At 32.1% G+C, this 26,927-nt stretch overlaps 1 protein-coding gene across 2 annotated transcripts in view; it reads right to left on the bottom strand.

Moving 5' to 3' along the window:
* Window positions 1-26,927, bottom strand: part of LOC124422047 (collagen alpha-1(XV) chain) — a 204,594-nt gene that overhangs the window by 167,834 nt on the left and 9,833 nt on the right. For both annotated transcript variants that reach the window (XM_046957944.1, XM_046957945.1), the window contains exon 2: window positions 19,047-19,117. In XM_046957944.1, coding sequence (XP_046813900.1) covers window positions 19,047-19,117 — 71 coding nt within the window. The remainder of the gene's footprint in view (window positions 1-19,046; window positions 19,118-26,927) is intronic.

The following is a 26,927-nucleotide window of genomic DNA, read 5'->3' as shown; positions in this document are numbered from 1 at the left end:
AAATACTCAAATCATGATTCTCTATTAATATAAATATAGCTACGTAATCATTAACATTTCTATCATATTTCATTTCTTTCTCTTACAATTTATAAGAATATTTATATTCAAAACATAAAGAAAATTATTTTCATAAGATAAAAGGGTACGATCGAGGGAAATTTTAAAATACTCGTGGAAAATGTTCTATCTTCGTTTTCGTTCATGCCTCCACCAATTTCCAAGCGAACGCTTACGACAAATAAAGAATATGCCCCGATAAAGATGCATTCGTCATTCAGGAAAACCTCGAGACATCTCTGAATGCCAGTCACTTTTCTCTCTTTTCCACGATTTGACAAATAGTGCGAATCTCAACTGCGAAGCTACCGTGCGTGAAATGGAATCGACCACGATTTCATCCTATCACTGAAATATATCCGTTCTTTCTTGTAAATAGAAAAATTACCTTATCATGAATGATTTGAAAAGTGTCAACATTATAAACGATGCGTTAAATTTTGGTTATATATATATATATATATATATATATATATATATATATATATATATAACCAAATATATATATATACATATATAATATTTTGTTTATAGTTTCCTGAATTTTTTTTATTTTGTTTTCAAGCCGAGTAATAAACATAAGAGACTTATTATAAACCAAAGAAGCCACGTGTTTACCGTGAGCCTACACGCTGAGATAGTTATTTTCCACTCCTAAAAGGTGCGGCCACTTAGTACAAGAGACCGCATATGAAATTGTTTAAAGATATTTGAGACAAATAACCCGGACACACCTTTGACTAATTAGGAATCAGTCTTGCCCCTTTTTCTATGCATTTTTTCAAACGACTATTTTCATTATTTTCTTTTTGCCTAATTTCAATCGTTTTTCCGGGTAATTCGTCGAGGATAATCCACTCTTAAATATTAAATTTAAAAGATCCAGTCTTAAAGAGAAAATCTTAATGAGTGAGTCTAAGCAAGTAAGTATCTATATCAAAACCAGTACGAGTCGATAAGACTATTGTAAATTTTATAGTACATTAGGATCGATTACGAGTATTATAGTACATCGAGACCAATAGTCACAAATAATTCACATTTACGGAATTATGCGAAAATATAACTGTATCTGAACATAGAATATACTATTTTTACCATTCGTTATATTGTTGCATAAAACTTTATAAATAAACACTAAGCATAATTAATTTTACATTGAATAATAAATGATAGCTATGCTATTACAATATTACTGAATGACTAATTCAGTATATTCTTATTATTTAATACGAAATTAATTCATTTACAAATAGTTATATATCGTGAAGACATATGTATCGATAATAATTTACGAATGTGTAATAAGTTTAATTTACAATGATTAATTCTGTAGTAACGTATATTTTTTGAAAAAAAAAAAAAAGAAATAATTCTCACGTAATTTCGATTAATTTATGTATTCGAGTCTTACGAACGTAATAATGAGAAAGTGAATAAAATAAAAAAGAACAAAGTTACACTTGTCGATATGGATTTGATCGATTCCCTTTTCAATAGTACCAGCTTAGTTCTGGACTAAGTCCTTTTTTCTTCTCCGATCAGAACTTTATCCGATTTCTATTCGTGAACTCGAAAGCGCTTGCGATATTTTGTTTCGAGACTTTATACGTATCAGAACAATGAAATTTTACATAATTTTACATAATTCGTTTCATATCGATGCGGTTAGAAAAAAAGGAAAAAAAGAGAAAAAAAATATAAAAGAAACAAATTAAAAAAAAAAAAAAAAAAAGAAAAATAAAGAACGTCCGGAATCGCTTATCTATTTTAAAATCGAATTTCCTGAAGTTTCCTTGGTAGTCGTACGACAGGAGTGATTGCGAGAGTTTTCGCGAGACTTTAAGACGGTAAAATTAAAGCAGATACGATCGTTCTTTCTCCCTTATTCCTTTTCTTCTCTTATTTTTTTTCCCCTTTTTTCTTTTTTTCTCTTTACTTTCGTCTAATTTCTCTTTCTCCAACTGGGTCCCTTCTTTATCTTATGAACGACACGAAGAAAACAAAATGAGTATCAATTTCTCGTTGGACAGAGACAGTAAGAAGTGGAGACGGTTCTTTCGTTAAAAGTACCCCCATTTTCTTTTATCTGCTCGTAGATATTCCACATCGATTGACAGGGCCACCGGTCGAAGGAATTCTTTGTTTGTAATAGCAGATTAAAACCTGATCGAATCATTCACGATACGAAGAAAAAGTAACGAGAAGAAAAATATCTTTCGTCTTCTAATTAGATTTAAAATCCTTTTTATAGACGTTATATACGAGAGATTATGTTAGAGATTTTTTTGCAATTAAATCCGAGTCTCTTGTCAAATGAGAAAAGAACAAAAAAGTGAAGAAAGATAAAGGGAAAAGGGAGAAAAGGCTCGTCGACGTAACGGTGCAACGAATTAATACAGTTTTCGAGGGCGCGAATAATTCCCGGCAATTTACTTCTGGCACTCGTCCGATTTTACGGTCCGTCGTCGTACACCGTTCCCGGCTATAGTAATTTTCATCCACGGGAATTTAGAGGTTGCATATATATCTACCTACCGATATATAAACATATATAGATACATACATACATATATACGTATACGTATACGTACATACATATATACATATAATACATAGAAAGCTAGTTACGTTGGATAGATACGTAGAGAGACACGCATACAAGTAAATGTAGAAATAGGTGAATGTTATATGGGCACGGTCGAAGGTGCTGCTCGACACAAACGAAGCGACACTATCCCGTGCAGTGTATGGTATGCACTGGGAATATGGACCGTGCGTTTTGTCCGCCTCGTAATTTTTCGGTTTCATTTGGCTGCCCTCCAAATAGCTGCATATTGTGTCAGCTTCTCCTCAGACACGCAGGAAATTGCTTGCCCAGATATCGCCACAGGGAAACGCCATTTTCCGCCGGCCAGGCAACACACCGGGAAAGCTCTTTTAATTGGTTTCGTAGAATCAGAAAATTAGCCCGTCTTCCTACAGATACATATATACATGCATATATATATATATATATATATATATACATACATATATATATGTATATATATATATATATATATATACACGTCCGGCAACGTCACGTTTCTATCTTCCTTTTCTCTTCCTATCGTTTCATTTCTTTGCTTCTCTACTATAATCACGATACAAGCGATTTCGCCATCCGTTCTCTTTCCAAAGTGACATGATACGAAGATAAAACTTAAAGACCTTTCAAATGATATTTGCCGTTTTGATTTCGATCTTTCAGAAAATTTAATAAGAATATATCCCGAGAAGAGCTTTCATGAAAATAAAGATATACGGAAGATCGAATTATTTTTCGAACTATTTTACAATTTGTATAATAAAAAATTAATCAACTATTTCTCATACTCTTAGTTTTTCCCCGTAAAATATATTCACCATTTAATCTCAATTATTTGTCTCGGAATTCAAAAGAGCACTTTTTTATCTTTAGCATTATCATCGCTTTTAAAGAACTCAACGGAGAGAAAAAGACATTCTAAAAAATACCATTACTCAAATTAGTTATAACCGATGGCTCTGGATAAAATCGTTAACGAATCTGGAGAAAGCAACAAAAGTTATTTTCATGAGTTATAAATATAAATATCCAAATTGTAATTTTACAATAGCCTCGAAATGGGATAATAAACAATTGATATTTATAATAATCGATCGGTGAGACTTTTATATCGTAGCTCGTTCTATAAATACATTCGATTCTAACTGAGATCGCGGTTACTCGACCATCAATTATTTATCATCAATGGACTCTCGTCGAAAGAGGGACTTACCAGACGTTTCTATAAATACGACGACACTACCAATTTAATCTGCTTATCTGAACTCGAGTGTATCCTCTCCAATACGGTTGGCATATCCTTGTCTTTTCTATTTCTATTTATTCCTTTTATTATTCATTCGTTCTATTCCACCGAGAAAAGAAAAAAGAGAAAGAAAGAGAAAGAGAGAGGAAGAGAGAGAGAGAGAGAGAGGAAGAGAGAGAGAGAGAAGAGAGAGAGAGAACATGCTCTTGTATTCGTAAATCAACACGAGATTAAATGTCCACATATCGAACATCTATAGAAGATCCGTTTAATCTCAAAGGACTATTGTTTGTCCGATAGTTCAAAAGAAAGAGAAATATATAAGAAGAAGAAACTAGAGTTGTAATGAATTTGTCAAGATAGTGAAGACAAAGTTTCATTGAGAGTTGAAAAGTACAAGAAGGTAAATAAAGATTGGAAGGCTGCGAACTGAAAGTGAAAAACATTGGAAAGATTCCAAGGGAGCAAAGAAGCGAGCACAAAAAAATTAGACGAAAGAGGAAGAAAGAAAAAGAGAAAGAGAGAGAGAGAGAGAGAGAGAGAGAGAAAAGTTGAGGATTTGTTACGATGTAAAGAAGCAAAGTTGTAAAGGATGGATGACATGAAAATAGAAAATCACGAAGATCTAGATAGATGGAAAAATAAAGAACAAATCAAACTTTGCAAAATGATAAAGAATGATTGTTCGAAAAGGAAAAAAATAACTAAGACCAACAGACTTGTAAGATGAAGTGAGATAAAGAATAAAACAAAAGTCGAAGGAAGTAAAAAGAATTCTAGAAATATATCCGATCCCTCTCTAGAATTCCCAAAGCAAACAAGTATCGCTTTCCTTACGCAGAAGACAACCGCGTGATCGAGCTCCCAGTTTGTTAGAATTTTCGTCTATTTACTCGTATGGCTGCTCGGAAAAAGTGGATTTCTTTGGACGAACTATAGTAACATATGTCGTCTACTTTTCTTACGTAACTAAAAGATGTTGTCCCACATAATATCATGTGATTTACCATATGAGTTATAAAGAATGAATATTACAATATATTTACCTTCTATTTCTATAAAGTCAAGAACAAACACAGTTATTTAAACATAAACTAATAATATCTAATATATTTAATTAATAATAAATTATATAAAACGGTTTAAAAAGAATTTAATTTCATTATTTAATATTTAATTTCACATTAAAAACTATTTTGGAGAAATGATAATTTTTTCGTTTCCTCTTTACATCCAAACCGTGGAAAAGAGTTCTCTCTAACATTTTTATTTTTTCGAGAGTCTCTTTGAATAGTACACTCGGCTCGAGCTTTCGAAGTTAAGCCAACGTCGGAAAAGAAAACAGAACGGGAAAAGACAAGGTTAGCCGTCGAGGAACTTGGCTTTACAGAAGAAACAAAACGTCCGATTGAATAAAAGATTTGCATGAAAAGGCAATAAAGATAGCCTCGTATATTCCTTGTGAGAGAAAAAAAAAAGAAGAAGTAAGAAAGAAAAAAATACAATGAAGTTCCTACATATCTCATGTTTGCAGAGGAAACAAAATTTGAATTGGTAGGTGGGAAAGGAGAAAGAAAATAAAAAACAATGTTACTTGAAATCAATGAGGAAGATAATGAAGAATAAAATGAAGAATTATGTTCGTGTAACGACATACCAGAGAGACTCTCGGGACACAGGCAAGCAGTAAAAAAGATGTATCAACAATTATCATGAGCCATTCCAATGATAGATTAATTATGACATATGGTAACTCTCGCTTCTATGTGTTTTCAGCTTGTCTCGGTGAGTCCACATATGTCTGCCTATTTCCTCTCTTCCCTTCTTTACATTTATCTGCTCGTCTTTTTCGATGAAACCTGTTTCAACTGTGCACGACGAAAACGAAGAAAGCGATAAAAAGAAGGAAAGAAAGAAAAAGAAAGAAAAAGACAGATGAAGAAGAAGCGGTAACGAAGAAATATGGAATGAAAAAGAAAAATGAACAACCATAAGCTTACATCTGTCGAGCATGTAAATACACAGAAATATGAAAAAGTCTTTTCAGACTTGCAACCTTCTTGTAAATTCGTGATTTCCCTATCTTTCTTTCTTTTCTTTTTTCTTTTTTCTTTTTCTTTCGTGTCCTTGATGTGGCGCCAAATAAAGTGAAAGAATGAGAGAGAGAGATGATAATTGAACGATTTATCGTGTCGCGTCGTCGACGATCATCGAAAAGGCACGCTCTTGTTCCGAGCTTCTTTTGATTAAATCGACTCCTTCGGCTCGTCTCATCTATCCGATTAATTTCAATTAGCATTAATGATCAGCGCTTTAAATACGCTCATCCCATTCCATGTTCCCTCGTTCCACCAATTCTTTCTGTTTTACGATCGGAGAGACGATGTAAATTAAATCGTAAGCTAAATGCTTTATGAACAATTTAAAAAACAAAAAAAAAAACAAAAAAAATCGAATCTAACAGTAAATCGTTAAATCGAATCTAACAATAAACGAAAGAGCAAAAACATTTAGCTGTTCTTTCTTATTACATTATATTAAAATATAGAAAATTTTGTACACGTTGGATCATTTTTGAATATGCAATTAAAATACACAAATCAACGTTATTATTTTATCGTGAAATTTTGATAGATTAATTTATCATAAGAAAATAATTAAACGTTTCTGCAATGAATCGATTATTTTACGTATGTACAACAACATTTAACCACACTGAAGTATGAATCATAAATCATAAGAGTCAAAGGAGTATTATTCAATGAGAATCTGCCAAAGACGTCAACGAGTAAGAGAATATCGAAAGTACATAGATCCAGACACCCGTAATCCTGGACGTCATGGCACGAGCAAACGTTCAACGTCGTAGGAATAAAACATCGTCGAATAAAAGTAGCGTGGTAGTCATCCTGAGGGCTTGAAATAAGTTCGGGATCAAGTTTATGATGCTGAGCAGGCGGGTACAATCAACTGAAACGAAGTGGGACCTCTCTTTTCACTTTCTCTCTCTTTCTCTCTCTCTCTCTCTCTCGCTCTCATTCTACTCTTTTAGCTGTCGCTGAGTTGGACCACACGTGCGACGAGATCACGCAACGAATAAACTTAATATTCGACTATCTCGATTATTTTGAATATTTTTTTTCATAGTTCTACCATGAATGAAATAATAATAAAAACATAATATAATAATAAAAATACATATATATACATATATATATATATATATATATATATATATATATATGTAAGGAACACAAAATATATATGTAAGAAAACATATATATGGGTGCCCGGTTTATGTCAAAAAATTGTAATATCTTGTGAGGGACTAAACCTATCAAAAAAGTTCTTTTACAAATTTGTTTGATATGAAGGGACACATCAAATGGTAGCAAACTCTTTTTTTTTTTGCAGATCGAGTGGTAGGAAAAATTACAAAGTCAAATTCAATTTTTTTTTTAATGGCACTATATATATTTTTCTTTTCGTAGTTCAATAGCATTTCTTGAGAATTGAATTTAACGATGTGATATAAGATCATATATGAAATAAGATCATTTATTATTATAAAATGTTATAAATTATATTATAAATTTCTAAGTTGATAAGGAGTATAACCTAGTTGTCGGTTATTAGGCTGCATACTGTAAACAAAGGCCGAACTATTTATTTCCCTTTACGCTTATCAAATTACCGACCTAAGTAAACAAAGTTTATTTTATAAGAAGTTTCGCCTTTGTTTATATATATATATATATATATATATATATATATATATATATTGTACATAAAATAGATATTAATCAATAGTGAATATCTCCTCTCTAATAAAATATAAATAAATACTGTCTATATATAATAAAGATTGTATATCAGCTTAGCATATTAAATTTAGGAAATATTTTAATAGATAAGAGTATTATTAATATTTGAAAGAAAAATAATTATTATCCACGAAAATTTGTAATGAGATATATATGTTTATACTGTTCTTTTGACATTTCGAAATCTTTTTTGAACAGCAAGAAACCATTTCATATATTTCCGTTTCTGAATTTGAGTGTTCCGATAACGTTTCGTATGATGAAACTCGAGGGATTTATTGATCATCGGTGGGACAAAAGTTCCGGAGTTTCTCTCTCTCTCTCTCTCTTGTTCACCCTTTCTCTCACTCTCTCTTCTTCTCCCTCTCTCGTATACGCTCGCGTTTTCCAACTGAAACTCAAACGGCCTTCCTGCCACGAGAGACTCGTTTCGAGTCTTCCTTGTGGGAGGACATGGAGGAAATGTGTGAATAAAACGAACGATTTCAAACGGTTTATAGGAATTGTTTGACTTCATGGTATCCGTTGAAGAGAAAAAAAATTCTTTCAAATCGTCGTGAGAGAAAAAATTAACGTCATCAGTAACATTGATATAAATTTCAAAGACGTATTATTATTATGCAATATTTACTTGATAATTTATTAAATAATCGAATTCATTTGTATTAATTTATTTCTGAAATAAATTTTTTTATTCATTTTTTTTTTTAAATAATTACCAAGAATAGTGCACTTTTAGATATTATATAAATCGTTTATATAAAGTTTTATTATATAGAGTTTGTATTCATTTTTTATAAAATCGTCAAAAGTATTACACCAAAAATATAGAATCTTTTATTATTCCTTATTATTTTGAAGATTGACGTTTTTAAAATTTAATCGTTGTTTTAATATGAAAATTCGTAATGCAAGATGATCAGAGGGAAATTTTGATGTATCTTGAAATCAAAAAATAATTAATAAGGCGAAAGAGAGAGAGAGGGAGAGAGAGAGAGAGAGAGAGAGAAAGAGAAAGAGAGAGGGACAGAAGAGAGGGACAGAAGAGAGGGACAGAGAGAACTATAAAAAATGTATCACTCGCTCGCGTTGTACGTATAATACATAAGGATGGGATGGGATGAAGACGTGGCGAGCGTCGAAAAAAAGGATGAGTGGATAAAGGATGAAAGAGAAAGAGGTGAAAAAGTATGCAAAAAAGGCAGGAAGAAGGTCAAACATGCAAGCACCAAGCTTTCTGGCACATCTGATGCGAGGTACGTGTACATATTTATGCTCATACAAAAAAGCAATGCATTCTTTTCGTTACACAAATTCTTTTTTATCGTGATTTTTATGAAGTGTAATCACGTCGTGAGTACCTTGATTACAAATCGTATGAAATATAGCGAATGATCGTTACAAAACAATTCTTTATACAATTATTTGTTTGATCAATTTAAAGCATTCGATACGTTCGTTAAAAAGTCCTAACTTTTATAAAATTTTAAATCATACATTTTCATTTTCGTTCATTTTAATTAATAATATAATGATTGAAATTTCATGTAAAAAAGAAACAAAAGGAAAAATAAATAAATCTTTAAAACGGACCTTGATTTTCGAGTTCCCAAAAGTTGAAAGAAGCAACAGCGTAGTAATTCCTTGTCATCGACAGGCAGACAACTCGTTAAGAGATCAAACAACTTTGGCAAACGAGTAATGAGGCAGGGAAATGAAGGCAGAAAGGAACTATGGGAAGTTTGAGCTCCTTAGAAGAAAGACTTTGAATACGAACAAATTAATTTGTAGGAAGGTACGAGTGATAATTAGGCTACCGAGTTTGGGTTCGAACGAAAAGAAGAGAAGGTTTTCCTTCTAAACGACTTTAAACGTGCGGAAGCCGAAAAGCGAAAACTGTCGGTAACAGCCATGGGCTATACTCGGTTAAAGGGGAGGATAGATAGATAGATAGATAGATAGATAGATAGATAGATAGATAGATAGATAGATAGATAGATAGATAGATAGATAGATAGATAGATAGATAGATAGATAGATAGAGAGAGAGAGAGAGAGAGAGAGAGAGAAAGAGAGAAGGCTATGAGGGTGCCCACAGTCGAGCCTGTTTTGTTTACGAGCCTTTTGTCCCGCTCGAGAAGTAACGATCATTCGTTATGTGGCACTCGTCACGCGAAAAGCTTTCTCACTCTCGGCTAGGTGAGAAACTTCTCTCTTTCTCTCTTTTTATCTCTTTTTCTTTACCCACTCAGCACCCACCCTAAAGCCCTACTTCCCCTTCGACTTCTCTTTATGTCTCTTTTCTCTTTCTATCATCTTTTTCTCCCTTTCCCTCTGTCTCTCTCTCTCTCTCTCTCTCTTTCTTTTTTGTCTACTTCACCTCTTGCTCTCGTCTACTTTTAGGTATCCGTACTCACGAGTACAATTTCTCCACGTAGTTCTTCTCGTATATGCATGTGTGTATGTGTGTGTATGTGTGTGCATGTATGTGTATAACTATAAGCAGAGAAGCACAAACGGCACGAAACAAAGTTACCCGGAAATACTCGAAAATGTCACGCTTTTTAAGTGTCGAAGCCTCAACCATAAAGTTAGAGACCCAGTGAAAGGTTTTCTCTTTTTCTCTCTTCTTCTGTTTTTTACTTTTCACTCTCTTATCTTCTTTACTTCTCTCTATCTTTCCACTTTACCTACCTGATTACCCCTCGTTTGTCTTCGCGAGCTTTTTCGGTTTAGAATTTTCACTGGAGCAGCTTGATGATACCCCTGATACTAGTTGTTGTTCCTTCATTCTCTCAAACTTTTCTTTTTTATGATTATTTTCTTTAGATTATATTCTCTATTCTTTCTTCGTGAAAGATGAATCGTATTACCTTTTGCTTAATTAAGGAGACCGTAAACGATTCAGATTTTTATGCAACTCTCAATAATAAAAGTCGAAAGAATCAATTTATTTATTTCATTAATTAATTCGTTCGCCTGTTATAATTTCTACCATCGTAACAAAGCAATTAATTTACACGATTAAGAAATAACTAGTCTGCCGTGTTACATCACAGTTACGTATTTTATTCCATTGAATTTTCCGATACAACAAAGCAACATGAAAAAATGAATTTAATGGAAACTTCAAATAAGGGCCTAAAGGACATTTAACACATTTTTGGAAAAAAACGATTCATAAATTACATGGTATTCAATAAATTGTGATGAATATGGCTTAGACTTTTATTCAATTGAAGGAACAAATAGAATAAATAGAGGTCTAAATGATATATTTTATTTCATTATTTATTACATAGAAGCAAAATAATTAAGGACGGCTATAAGCACAAATTCTTATATTATAAGTTATATATATATATATATATATATATATATATATATATATTTAAACCATCTATTTCTAAACTGTACTTTAGACCTTTCCTCTATAAGTTTCAAACATCTAACGTGCTTCTTGTGTTCAACATTACATCGCCTTCTGACAAGATGTCTGCAACTTGTGTGTACTAAAACGATCGACAGGAACTGTAGAACCATACTTTATTGTTAATTCAACTTCGACCAAAATGTGCTATAAGCTCTATAGATTATAATTAATGCAAAATTTAAAGTATTAATATTTTCTATGGATACTTGCAATACAATATGAGAAAAATATCAACAAAATTATTGATTTCATTTACTAAACGAACACGTCAACATAAAAAGAACGAATGTAATAATTTTATAAAGCCAACCGATTTTCCATTGGTCATCGTACAACATCGAGCAAGAAATAGAAAGCAATAGAAAGCAATAAATTGTGAGATGAAGGAATAACCGTCGGAGTAAGGAAGATGCACGATCGAAAATGAACCTATTGCAGGGATACAATAGTAATGAAAAAGAAGAAGAAGAAAAAATGAGAAGTGTCGAGAAACTAGTAAAAGAAAGAGAGATAGACGGACGAATAATGGGAAGGACAGGTAGAAAAAGATGGCCGGCCGCAAGCGTGTTTTATTTCGCACGAGATACGTCCAGCTTGTTTTACGAGTGCGTTCGTCCGAAAACGAGAGCGTTGTTCGCTTTTTCTTTTTGCTTTTTTCTTGTTTTCCTTTTTTTTGTTTTTTTCTTTTTTTTTTTACCAACAACGAACTTCCCTTTCTCTTCGCATACTTCCTACCCACCGAACTTTTTTCTACGTTTTTACCTATCTATTCTTCGTTCCTCCTGCTCTCTTTTTTTCCACCACTCTATCCCATCCATTGCATTTTCTTTTCTTTATTCTTTTATTATAGTTGTACAACTTTCCATCGTGAAATGGCGAAGCATCATGTACCTTTTCTCAACCGTCCGAAAATCCCGCAAATCGGACATAGCCACGCGATTCTACTTTTCGAATATAGCTAACTTCTCTTTCTCTCTCTCTCTCTCTCTCTCTCTCTCTCTCTCTCTCTCTCTTTCTATAATGAAATAATAAGATGCATTGTACGAAAAAATTTTTGAATTGAGATTGATTGACACTCGTAGACAAGAATGTACATGTATGTTCATGTCAAAAGCATGTTTATTAAGAAAACTAAAAAAAAAGGAAAAAATAAATAAATAAATAAATAAAAAATATTTACAGATAAAGTCAAATTGTTCCGTAGAAAAGTATCGAGAAAAGCTTTCGATACTTCAACATGAGAAGTTTACAGAATTCTTTTTTAAAAGATAAGGATGGACGTTGAGGAATAGAAAATCATTGTTACAGTGAGGATATGAATGCTTAGAGGCACATGAATGGCGATTCACTGGCTGATAAACCGCAGGATTATGCGCGGGAACGTGGTGAGGGGTTATATGGGACATGGTACGAGTAGACGATATATATTATAAGGCAAGTTATAGATAGGGAAAGAAAAAGCTGGAGAAGATAGGGAAAGAGAAAGAAAAAGAAGACAAAAAGAAAGAAAAAGAGAGAGAGAGAGATAGAGAGAGAGAGAGAAGGTTAGCGAGTCTTGAAATATTTTACACTTTCCCAGCACGCGCCTGGACCAATATGTCTGCCTCAGGCAACAACAGACTGTATCACGTTTCCACGATTTTCTATGGTTTTTGCATTCGATCTCTGCATTTACTCTCTCTCTCTCCCTCTCTCTCTCCCAAATAATACTGTATTTCGTATCTAACATGGCACGATAAACCTCTTCAAAGGAACAAATTTATAATAAAAAGAAAGGGAAATTATTTATGAGAATCAAACATAGACATATAAAAGAATCATTCTCATAAATCATTCTATCTAAAAATCTTTCTCTTACGAAATATTTCATTCGTGAACTTCGATTTCTCATAATCGTGATTTTCTATGTTACAATTAAATGACGTAGAGGCCGATAAAATTTCGACATTAATTCTTAATTAAGATTTGAAAGTGCGCGACGATGACAACATGAAGGATATCGAAAGTGTATGCATGTGTGTGTGTGTGTCCATCTTTCTTCCTCCTATTCGTATTCACGTCGAGTCAAAAGAACAGAATGATCGATGAGTCACGACGAATTATTGGGTACAAACACGGTTACGATGAGCGTTCAACCAATCGACGCCCACATCCGGAGCCCATCAGAACGTCCCAAAAAGAATACGTAAAAATGCGCAACAACGTCCTAACGTTTTCATCGTGCCGCTTCTTTAACGTTCCTGTCTGCTTTTTTTCTGTCTCTCTCTCTCTCTCTCTCTCTCTCTTTTTCTCCTTCTCTTTCTATCTTCTTTTTCTTTTTTACATATACGACAGAACGTATTTATATCTTCGGCACGCAGAACATTTTTAAAGTATGAGGGGTGAAGAAAGATGGGCTGATGCGTATGTATTACGAAAAGTCGCCTTTCCTTCAAATCTTTCGGCCTATTACAAAATCATAGTGTTTGGAGGTAGTCCAAAAACTATTATAATCGAATCTTTTATTAGGAACTCTTAAAGTTGTTATTTATTGATCCACCAAGAATTTTTTAATATGTAAGTATATATATATATATGTATATATATACACGTATGTGAGCTCTCTATATATATTGTAATATTAATGTTTACGCATTTAGGATAGTAACTTAAACTATATTTTCTCAAACGTAATCCTATTTTGGATTTTCTTTTTCTTGTTTATTTTCTTTTTTTCTTCTCTTTTTCTTTCGTTTTAATTGTGTGTCCCTGTCCCTATAACGTAGAAATTATAAATAGGCATACAAAAAAATCAAAAGACAAACAAAGATTTTTCGTTTCTACCGATAAAGTAATAATAAGATTAATTCATAAATTTTAATCGAGTCGAGAGTTACTCTGTTTTTAGAAAATTACTCCATCGGTGGATTTTGCCACGAACGAGCGGAAAACGCACGTCATTTTGCATTTCTTTATTTTTCATAATTTTAAACTCAATATTTTCCTTCTATTAGCCCGACGACCGACTCCAGGATGTTTCATCTCTCTTGTACTTACCAGCCTTTTCTCTCGACGATCCGCTTCCTTCTCCTTCTACGGTTTTCTTAAAACTTTTTTAAATCGAACTGAACGAGAACATTATGAAAATATTAATGAAACAATCTCTTTAAGAGAGAACGGAGTGTCGATATTTTTCTTTTTTTTTTTTTCTTTGATTCTTATCTTTAATTCAATTCATTAATTAACAAAAAAAAATAAAAAATATACAGAAAAAAGTACAAGAAAAAAAAAATAAAGAAAAAAATACAAGAAAAGAAAAAAAGAAAAAAAAAGATAAAAGAACACGAATAATCGAGTAATGGGCTCTTGAACGTAGAAAATCGAGAAAATCGTGGAACCATCTCGTGTCGACAAACACTTCTACCTCACAGCGAGTTCTATTTTTCCGCTCTTCGCTTTAATGGAGTACGCTCCCTTGAATCAGGATGAGTGGAAGAAGGTCAGCGATTGCAAAGAGATGAAAGAATCTCTGTTCTGAGATTACGGACAACGAGGAATAAAAGAAAAGGGTTTTTCGTTAACCCGTAGATTCCTCCAAAATATTTCTATTTTTATGTCTCTCTTTATCTATTTTCTCTCTTTTCCTTTTTCTACTTAATGTCAAATACATTGTATAAAATTACGAAAAAAGAAAAGAAAAGAAATTTCGATAGTATCGTTACAATATGACTACATATGAAGAGCAAGATCGCATTCTGAAAAATTCAACGTCATCGTTTTCATTTTATATTACCTCACACGATTTCAGTCTATTTCGTGAAAATCGCCGGGACGCTCGTTCCGATCCGTCATCAGACGGCATATTGACCAGTTTATTGCGAAGCTTCGTTCTCAATTGCTGACAATAAAATGTTACTGTCCACTCATACATCAAAATCGTATAACAATAAATCAAAGCGCGTCTGTATTTTCGAATCTCTCGGTTTTCCCTTATCAAACGTCGTTTTTCCATATTCAAATTCTTCTCCATAAAACACACGACAGATTTAGAATTACAGATTTTAGAAAGCGCAGGAAAGTGAACACCGCAACGCGACGGTTTAATATTAAATTTAATTCGCAGCTGAAGATTAATCCTTAAAAAAGCAACGAAGGAGGGACGGGTAGGGGGAGAAAGCGCGAAGATATGAATATATTTTCTTATTAAAATTTATGATATTATTATCATTCTAAAGAGAGTCTCTTACAACGAACAGAAAATCCTCTAACGATAATACGTCGAGCTGATATGAGCGAAGCTCTTTAACTGCGATCCAGAAAAGAACCGTTTTATCGATTGATTAAATATTCAAATAATAAAAGCAACGCGAATGCAGTCTTTAATCAAAGAGGATCAAAGATTAATCGCTCGATAAATTTCAATGTTTCTTTGAGATATTGACTTAAAGGAGCTGGAGAGGAAAAGATGTTTTCTTTTTTTTTTTTTTTTTTCATTGTTCCATACTCTAAGGATAATATTGTAAACTTGAAATTTCGCAGAAAGCTGCCGATAAGAATTAACACAAATTGATCGTTGGCCAACTATTAAATATTGACGCGGTAGATGATAACAAAAAAAGCAGTCATTTCCGCAAGCAGAAAATTCCGGAACAGACTTGATACAAATGAGCTTAGGGGAAGAGAGACGTGTTATCTAGCATCCTGCGGGAGCTATACATCCGATCCCCTTTCTGCGTCGCTTAGCTAAATCCCGTTACCATCGATCCCTTTGCATTCGTGATAAGCAAGTTAAAAATGAAGGGAAAAAAGTGATTAAATCTATGCCCCTCTCTTTTTTTTTTCTTTCGAAAAGTTCTTTTGCTTATACTTTAAGAAGAACGTAATTTATAAATATTTAGCTTTCGTCATTCTTAACGACAAGATAATTTTCTATCTTATCCGTAGTGTAACTTTGGAATTCGTTTTAAAGGAACCTTTTCTTTTTTTTCTTGTTTTTTCTTTTTTCTTTCTTTTTTTTTTTTGTAATTTTTTCACATTTCTTTCAGAATAATTATGGAATTCGTCGTCATCGATCCGCGATATGAAAATATCCTTTTCATTGCAGCGAGCTGGATTATGAGATTCTCGAAAAGAAAGAAAAGAAATCCCTCACCACTCTTCAATGATCACTGTCTTTCAAGGGAAAAGGTACGTTCTCGTCATTATCCTCAAAGGACTTTTCTTTATTAACTCCGCCCCTTCTATCTCCAAACAGTTCTATTTAAAACTCCTGGTATTCACGAGAGATCGGCGAACAACTCGAGAACTTTTCGGTAAAATGAAGGAATGAATATAATAAAATAAAATGAAATAACGGAACGAGCAAGACAATTTTCTTCATTGTTCTGTTAAAATTTCCACGCGCTTTGGTGAGAAAGAAAGTCGTGCGAACGAAAGATATTCTTAAAGGAAACTAATTCAACGGCAACTTAACTCTGAATTTAAGAAATATGTACTTTAAAGCGTTTACCATTTTATAAGAGTAAAAGTTACCATTTCATTTCATCTCCGTTTCTTATTGTAAATTATCCGTTCTCCCCACTCCACCTCCCCTCCCCTCTCCCAAAAAAAAATGTTTTACGAAGCCAGTCGATTAAATGAGTAATATTATAACAGCGATCTCTCGAATAAGATACGAAGAAAGAAGACACGAAATTTGTCGAACTCATTATGAAAGTCGAGCGTGTTCTTCAGTAATTCTAACGAAACAGATATCCATTGTAGGATATTAGAAAACGATAGTAACTATGTGTATATTATGATAGTAAAATAAAAATGTTACAAAATGAGTGATATTAAAACGCAGATCTAAATACGAAATAAAAAGTATAAAAATAAAAATGGACATATGAAAGAGTAAAAAAGAGAAACACGAAATTCATAGGATTCGGAATGAGAGTTGAGCAGTCTCAAATAATTCTAACGAAAAAGAGATTCGTTGAAAGAGATTAGTGGATCGTGGAATACGTTTATGTACCCGTCAGAGCATACGTCGACTTTTACTACTATCCCGTTCGAACGAAACGGTACGCGTGGCTTGTGAACGCTTTGCCAGTGCTTGGTTAAGGTCACTGCGGTGAGGTTAGCGAAGAGATGAAAAATCCTCTCGACGAATTCCCACAGGAATATCGCGGCACGGTATCCTTATAAAACTGGCAGATTAGACCGAGGCGTGACGAGGGCTGGAAATCCGCTCTCTGGATTTTAAGTATCCCACTGACGCGAGAGCGAACCTTTCTATCCCTTTTCAACCCCTTTTCCATCCTCCCTTCTTTCCTTCTCTACAAACTCCAAAGGCCGCAAAAGGAAATAGAAAATCGTGGAATTGAGCTTGACGACGTGCGACGCGAACCGGATTACGTTCCTTCGTGTCTCTAGCGTGCTTTTTCATTTCCTGAAATATTTTCCTACGCAAAATATTTCAATAAAAAAGACGACACATGGTGTTATTAATCTCGATCGATCTTTTCAAATTAATTGGTTCGTTTTAAAATTATTTCAAATGTATTCGAATTTCATCGGAATTATGTTAATAATTTTTTAAACTTTGTCAATTTAACTTTTTCATATTTCTTTCCATCGATTAAATCGTGGGAATAATGAAACAAAAATTTCTATAGATCGATTATATGCCTTTATTTATACGTATCGAATTACAAAGCTATTTATTATTTATTTGACTATCCGAATTATACAAATTTATATAAACAATATCGTACCACTTAAATTGAAAATACATTTGTTTATTAAATACCTTTTTGCCAAACGAAGATCTCAGACCGAAAGTACACATATACGAGCATTAACCACATATGTTCTGTATTAAAAAAGTTTACTCGACGAAGCCACCTTTGTAGTTTCTTCATATGTTTTTATTGAACAATAAAATAGAATAGTTAACAAGTTATTTTGTTCTTAAAAAACAAAAACGTAACAAAAATTAATTAACAAGTTTGAACGAAAGGTTTGTTCTTTTAAAATTAGTCAATCGACTTTGAAAATATTTGAAACGTTTATGAATTTCATTTAATTTTGTTACAACCTTTTCTAACGTGGTCTACATTTGATCGTGTACGTTATAGCAATAATAAAATGAATAGGTATGAAATGTATCAGAAGTTAGACTGTCTCTTTTGTGTTACCTTCATTGTTGTGACTAAGAGATATATCTCTCGTCATTTTACGATCGAAACACAGTATCATTCGCGTTTTGTTATCTTCGAATAAACCCTCGTTGTTCGACCGCTTCTAACAACGAAACGATCCGAGCAAAATGACTTCAAAGTTGTAATATTGTTCTTATCGTATCTACGTTAAACTTCATTCCAATAGATATTAGATAGCCTATTTTTCTAATTTTCAACGCACAACTTGTTCTTATATTACGTTAAAATAATAAAAAAAAAAAAAAGAAAAGAAAAGAACCAATAGTTTTTCAATATAAGTCGTAAAAAACAAATACTATTATTATTTAAATAAATTTACTATCGAAAAGAAACGTTTGTCTTGATCTCTTCGAAAACACTGACATAGATGGATGTCTTAAATCTAGAGACTAACGGAAAGGCTCGAATTGAAAAGTCAAGAGTGAAATCTATTCCAGCAGGATCGTTCGAAGTAAACTATCGGATTTATATGGTCAAGAGCTATCTTACGAGAACGAGAAAATATTTTGTGTATCCCAAGGAGAATCGCCATCGTACTCGGACAGCGTAAAAATGGAAAACGATTTATATCGTAGCAAACTTCTTCGAACTTCGTGAACATCGGACGACATCCAGAACGAAAGGGATAATAATATCCAAGAGAACTTTTATCTAGCGAGAAATATTCATCCAATTGCTAACACTTGAATTACTTTTCTTTTTGGCTTACCTCTTTTCTCTCCGAAGAAATCTGATCGGCCATGGATCGTCCGGAGAACGAGAAAGATCAGGAACAATATTCTGAAACAAATTTTTATTTATTAGAAATATTGTGGAATAATTTAAAAGAGAAAAAAAAATAAAAAGAAAAGAAAAGTTGATAGACAAATAATATACATATAATGCGGACGCATATATTATCTTATAATGAAAATCGTGATTGTTATTTCCAAATACAAATAGTCAGATATTGTAACAAATGGAAAGAAAGCCTGATGCTGTGAAATATATAATTTCTGTTAAAAAAAAAAAAAAGAAAAAAAAAGAAAAGGAAAAAGAAAGTAAAAAAAGAAAAGAAAAAATTTCATTCGTAAAGACTATCAAAATATCTCAACGCGCGTATCACTGGACCGAAGTAATTTTTTCGTTATTATCATTATCAACATTTCCTTTTTCTTTTTTCATCATTCCTAGGCTAGAAAAGAAAAAAGAAGCTTCAGGGACCATAGGAAAAAGGTAATACTAATTACGAAGGAGGAGAAAGCGGGAAGAAAAGGAGAATGGCCAAAAGTGGTGGGAGGGTATTTAGGATAAGAGGGCAAAAGTGGAAGATGGTAACGATTAAAACGAAAGCGGCAAGACTTGTTCGTCCTTCTACAGTTTGCTCTTCCTCCTCCTCATTCTCCTCCTCCTTCTGCTGTTGGAGGATAACGGCGGCAATAGAGGAGCTACGTGATCTCTCGCGGAAGAAAAGCATGAAATTAACATTAAAACGAATCGAAACACTGACGTTGTTCCTTCAGGCGGACAATGTTTCAACGTATTTAGATACATTGCCCTACTTTGAAAAATATTTAACGAGAAATTACTTTTGTCGACATGTATATATATATATATATATATATATATATATATATATATCGCTATATTTTTCATGTCTCTTCAGATTTCGCCCATTCTTTTTTTTTTGTCCCTTTTTTTCATTAGTGACAACAAAAAGACTTACCTACGATCCTATTTTTCTCAATCAACCTTTGTTTGCTCGTTGAAATATTTGACACGAAGTTCTCTCTCTATAGGAATATTAGTACGGAGACAAAAGAATGCAGATTAGACCGAAGAGATAAGAATTTCAATGTCGGAAACTTCATGTCTGACTTATCTTTTTTGTTTTGTCTATACATATATATATAACTACATATGCATATAATAAATGCAAATGTAAATATTTGCAGATATGATGGGTATATATACCTATAAGATTAGAACTATGATGGCATTTCATAAATATGAACTTTGTATTTTAATGCAACTGACTAGAACACGGCCGTATTGCGAAACATCGTGAATGCGATCTCGTTGAATGAAGACGTGTAACGCACATCATGTAAATCGTCCATGCTCATCCAGTCAAGATCATACTTCGACGGAGTAAATGAGACGTATAACATGCGGCATATAAATCTAATAAAATTTCACTTATTCCGATGGTACTTGTTTAAAGTCGTTTAAAGATAAAATTTCTGTTGACAAAAAAACAGACTGAAATTTAATAGAAAATATAATTCGAGAAAGATTTATCTCTTCGAATGATTCTATATAAATACCCGATATATAATATATACATACATATGTATATAGATATATATCTATTTATATGTACATATATTTTATCCTTCAGAAGGTCACTAGTATCAGAGATATTTTCATCGATAACCATGACACGTAGAGGAGTCTCTTTATATAATACAGAGAACGTTGTCCTGCGAATTGCGTGGGCGTTTGGCAATAGATGTCGGACATGAATCACGATCGAGAATTCCAGCCTTACGTAATGCGTGTAATACACAAACAACAATGTCTCTAAACTGCACGTACGAGCACGACCAAGCCCGTGTCGATGTCGATTTCCATCAATTGATTGAAAATAACGTTTATTTTTAGCAATGGATACATGGCATTTTTCGACGAAAGCGAAAAGGTCGAAATAATAATTGTTAAAATCAATTTTTAATGTAAAACGTACAATTACATAAAATCAAATTTGATTTGCGATAGAAAAACTCGTTAATACAATAAATTTGCTATATACGTGATTTTGGAATATCAAAAATTTCTTTGAAATTTTCGTCACGCAAACTTGCAACAATGCACGGAATGTAAATGAGATAGAAATATTTTTTGTCGTTAAGAAAAACTTTTTTTAGAGAAGAGAAATTTATCGAACTTGATCGAACGAATATTCTATTCCGAGCGAATGATTGTATATCTACTCGATATTACCAACTTTCTTACGCGAACGACATTCTTATTCGTTTCTCATTCCAGCCGAGGGACCTTTAACTTCTTTCTTTCGGTTTTCTTAATCGATTTGTAAGAATTGAAATTAGTTTCAATACAGTTCTATTCTTCGACAAATATTAAAAATCATTTCTGAAATATTCGCTATAGAAAACGACAGAAATAAAGAGAATATTTCCAAGAAATATAAAATCTATCAAAAGGTAAAAAGTAGGTAATCTAGTGGTCTTAAGAATAAATGATATTTTTTCTATTCTTTTTTTCTTTTTTGTTTTTTTGTTTTTTTGTTTTTTTTTTTTTTAATAACAACGAATATAAGTAGAATAATGAGAATAAGGATGATGTAAAATGATTTTCCTACGAGATTCAAGCTCTAGTTTTCCGGTTGGAAACGTGGTCCACGACAAAATAATGACATCATAAGTCAAGCCAACGTAGCGTGCTTGAAAGATCATCTCAACTTCATCGTCCTGGCTATTTAACAAGAAACGATTCGCCAAATGAGAATGTACATCGTCTGACCACTTGCCACAGCATCGATGATAATGATAACGAGCAAGGACGACGCCCTATTAACCTACTACTCGAGAATATCGCCCATTAAAAGAGTATTAAAAGAATACAAAGAATATTCCAAAAGCTTTACCGTACCCGTTACTACTTCCAATTATAGGAATAATTAAGAACAACGACTATGATGCTCAAGGAAACGATGGCATAGGGTTTATGCTATTTCTACTAAAATAAAACTAGTTAACACCAACTCCTTCGTTTTCGTCTCTTTCGTATTCGATTCGTCATAATCCAAAAAATAAAAATTTTTATTTTTCTTTGGAAGGTTCAACGTTCCATGATATTGTGCTTAAAGATATAAATCGTAAATAGATATATGAAATATATTTGTAAATTATATAATTAATATGCATTGCACTAGATTAAGGTACTATACAAGATGTCTCATCTAACTCGTGTTTCTTAAATATCTTGCTGATTTTTTTACGATAGAAAAAAGTGCCAAGGTGAAAAATATTTTCACTTTTTCTCAAGGTTACTTTTCTTCGAGATTTTTAAATCATTGGTATCTTTCTTTAAATGAAATTTTACGATTTTTTTTTTTTGTTTCGTTTTGCATAAATTGACTTCTCGTGTTAATCTGAATAAAAAAGTATTATAGTACAAATGTCGTATAATGTCGAAAAATAAAATAATGTCGAAAAATTATTAGTTTGCGAGGTTTTTGGAAAAAATCTCTGAAGATTAATCTGACTGCAACAAGCCATAGATATTTTTCTTTTTTTGATTGAAGTTAAAAAAAAAAAAATGTTAGAGGAAAAAAACGAATGGCTTAAAGTAGACTACATATTCATGATCATATTTCTGCAATAATGAATGTGCATATGCACTAGCGAAGAAAAAAATATCATCGACCTCGAACCATTCATTTTTTGTCTCCAACATTTTTTTTATTACCATAATAAATCTTTCAATAAATATTCTTGAAAGCGTTATCATAACGTTCGTGAAAGTATGCAATTGATCGAGAGTAATCGTCATATTAATCAAAAAATTGTATTAACATGAGTCACATATGATGAATAAATATGTATTTATGTCTCTTGAGTGATGCACGAAGAATGATCTAACTATTACGATCGCTATTGTGAATGTTCGAATACCGAGAAGCGACCTTATCAAGCGTTTTATTTTTATCTCATATCGAAATGTCTGAGAAAACGTTAAAGAGTTCGAATTAATTTAATTTAATTTATATTATCAATAATTATTCAGAAACGGATATTAACGGTTAAACTATGGTTTATATTTTACAAAATAGCCAATAAATTTGTAAAATTACTTTATAAAATTTGTAAAATTAATTTGTAAAATTACTAACAACTTTGAAAAACAATTTGATAAACTCCAATCAGAATTAGCAATTCGATATTTGAAATTTTACGTGTAAAGTTTGAAGTAAACATCCATGAAAATTTGTATTCTGAATTTTCTTCTTTTTTTTTCTAAGATCTAAATATAAATCTTTTACCAAAAAAAAAAAAAAAAAAAAAAAAGAAAAAAAGAAGAAAGGAAATCCAAAAGAAAGAAATAAAGTCAAGTTCGTTTGCGGTCGACGTCACAGTGAACAAGCCAAGAGATTAGTGGCACCAGCGGTTAATCAACGGATACAATTAGCACATTCTCCACACTTTTTCATTTGCGTGACCATAAATCTCGAAGAGGCGGAAGCGACCGCAACGATTTACGTTTCGTCGTAGTTCCCGCGAGATCAACGGTTGCTGGACCGCAAAATTCAGAAGGAAGAAACGACTTCGAATGGGTGGAAAAAAAGGGAGAAAAACAAGACAGAAAAAGAAAGAAGCAAAAGAGAAAATTTATTTCAGCTTTCGAAAGGACAAATTGGCAGCCTGTGCACCAAAGTGCAAAGTTTTAATAAAACCTCCGACGACTATGAAAAAAATATTTTCCCATTACTTTCTGCGACAAACAATTCGGCAAAAAAAAAAGAAAAAAAAAAGAATAAAGAAGAGAAAAAAGAAAAAAGAAAAGAAAAAGAAGGAAAAAAAAAACTGAAGTTCGTTCCAACGATTAATCCGATACCCGTTAAAGGCAACTGCTCTGATAATCCTGAATACGAATGACCACTTTGAAAATGATAAATTGTAAATCCGTGGGGCGGACCCAACTGGTAGCGTCCATTGTATGCATATTTTCAATCTCAGCCCTCTGTTATCGAGCTTGTTTCATTTGGCGAAGTCCGCTTGAATAAATAACTAACGTCACCCCGACAGATGCATTGAAAACGTAATGGTACCAATGGGGGAGTCAATAAACCGATAATACGATGAATTTTATTAGAAGACCATTTCGTGCTATTGCTTTATAAGAAAAGAAAAGAAAAAAAAACAAAAAAGGAAGAAGAAACATCGGAATATACAAATCTGAAAACTTAACGTTTTATATTTTTTATATTTATATTTTTTAAAAAATTTAAAGAACTTTTTCTTCAAAAAGTTAACATTGCTTTATAAGAAAAGAAAAGAAAAAAAAAACAAAAAAGGAAGAAGAAACATCGGAATATACAAATCTGAAAACTTAACGTTTTATATTTTTTATATTTATATTTTTTAAAAGATTTAAAGAACTTTTTCTTCAAGAAGTTAACATTTTTTTCTACCTAATCTCTATGATAAAATTAATTTCAAAGTAAGCTAAATTACTAAACTATAATAAAGGTTTATTTATACGTTTCCAATGATAAAACGTGACAGAATTCATGATATAAATTAAGAACGTAAACACTAGTTAAAACTAACGGGAGATTAATGTCAGATAGCTTCTAAATTTTCTAGATACGAAGATAATAAGTCGAATAGTTTTACACAGTCTGATACAGACTCACGTAATTAAAGCTTTACGGAAGAAGATTCGGAGGATCCAAAAGAGTTTTCAAAACTTACATAAGCTCTCGTAATTCCAGTTAATTCGTTCGAACTTCGACTTAATACCCAACATCTTCCGAAACTTGGTTTAATTAAACTAAATCCTCATAGCGTCGATGTTATAAAATCGTTAAAAAGTTTATGCTCGCAGTTGTCATCGCAGGGTTACCTAGTTATATATTATAATTCTTGTTTAAAATTCAACACCTTTATTATACTTGTAGAAAGCGAACGGAGCGTAAGTAGAAGATTAATATCACTTGAAAAATTATATGGATATGAATGGAGAGTCCAAAAAAAAAAAAGAAAAAATCTTAAAGACTGTCGTTTGGCTCCGATGATCAAAGGGAACGTCTGAAGAGTTAAAGATTCTCGCTTTTGATCCCTGCGGATAATAAATAATAAAATATCAAAGGACGAGAGAATCGCGAAGAACAGTTAAAATTATTTATATTCATATATCAGATAACTAAAAATAATCAGACACGTTTTCAATTCTGTTAATTTTATTTAAATGATATATCTAATGTTTATAAACAATTTTTTACATTTATTGTGATAACTGAATAATATTGATATATGCAATACATTTCATTATATACAAGAATATATATATATATATATATATATATATATATATTATCGAAAAAATATATTTAATAATGTATAGTTATATATTTAATAATATATTTATTAATAGTACCGAAAAAATTGTATTTCAAAAATTGATCGTTGATTATCTTTTAAATTTTTTTCGATCCATAACGGATATAGCTAATGAATGTCAAAGAAGTTTGGAGACCATCCAAAATGAGCTACTAGTATTAGAGGTCGGTTTACGGAACTATAACTAGTAAGGTCGATAATTCAGAGAGTGGGTCGCAAATTGAGTGCGGAACTCGTACGTAAGTCGTTCTTACTATACGACGCTATCTATAAACCAACGTTTAGGAGGGCCACGTGTCTCTCGGTGAAATCCGAAATGACTTTGACGTTCCCGGAACAATGACCGTTAAAACAGCGACAGAAATAAATATTATTATGGTCGTTAAAAAAAAAAAAAAAAAAAAAAAAAAAAAAACAGAAAAAAGGAAAGAAAAGAAAGAAAGAAAAAAGATTATATTCTTGGATACGAATAAGCTTACAAATAAATAGCGTAAAATATTTTCTAATCGTTTTAGTGCAAAGGCAAGATATCCTTCAAAGAAAAAGAATTAAATTAAAATTCCTAAAATATTATTAAGTAATCAGAAAAAAATCTCAATATTAAATCTCAATATTTAATCTCAATATTCTCATTAAAAATTTCCGATTACTTTCACACGTTTACGGTATATAATTCTATGGTTTTCTACTTCGATTGAAAGATCTTTACATAATCTACATCCCTGGGCCATACAAGTACCTATCCTAAATTGTTAGTAAATTTTGGAATATTAACTATAATTTAACGTTAGAAAGTTCTTGTCAAACGAGAAACGCTAACTATCGAAAATTTCACCTGTTAACTTGGAAAAATTTTCATCAATGAACGACATAAGATTTAATTAAATTTCGATTAAAAATTAAATTATCAGATTAAAGAGACAAGAATATAGCTAAAGAAGAATTTAAATACTTTAATGAATCGTAAAGAAAAGAATATTGTAAAATACAATGATGCTTCTTTTTTTTTAACAAAGATGAGAAACATATGATTTATTTTTATCAGCAGAAAATTTAAATCTTTCTAACGAGTCGACTTATTCTCATCAATTTACGAGTTAAAAGAAAAACAATGGTAAATGAAACAGTTTTGCAAATAATCAAGTAGTTAAAAATATTCAAAAAAAAAAATAAAATAAAATAAAATAATAATTAACAAAGAATCCTATATAACGAGACGGGCCTAAAAGAAATTACTCAACTCAATAAATTTTCTCGATTCACTCAGTGAGTGCGAATTCATATATGATGAATGTATATGTACTCGTATAATCATGGTAGTTGTAAGAGAACATTGTTACAGTTGTATTAATCAGCGTGCGAGGTCGCCAATTAGCGTATTAATTGCCAACCCGCGATCCTCCGTGTTCGCGAGGATGAAATGTCGGCGAAAATCGTTGAACCTTACAAAAGCTCGTTTCATTATC

Source organism: Vespa crabro, chromosome 2, assembly GCF_910589235.1.
Source record: "Vespa crabro chromosome 2, iyVesCrab1.2, whole genome shotgun sequence".
NCBI classification, from domain to species: domain Eukaryota; kingdom Metazoa; phylum Arthropoda; class Insecta; order Hymenoptera; family Vespidae; genus Vespa; species Vespa crabro.
This window is presented reverse-complemented; position numbering and strand designations above follow the sequence as displayed.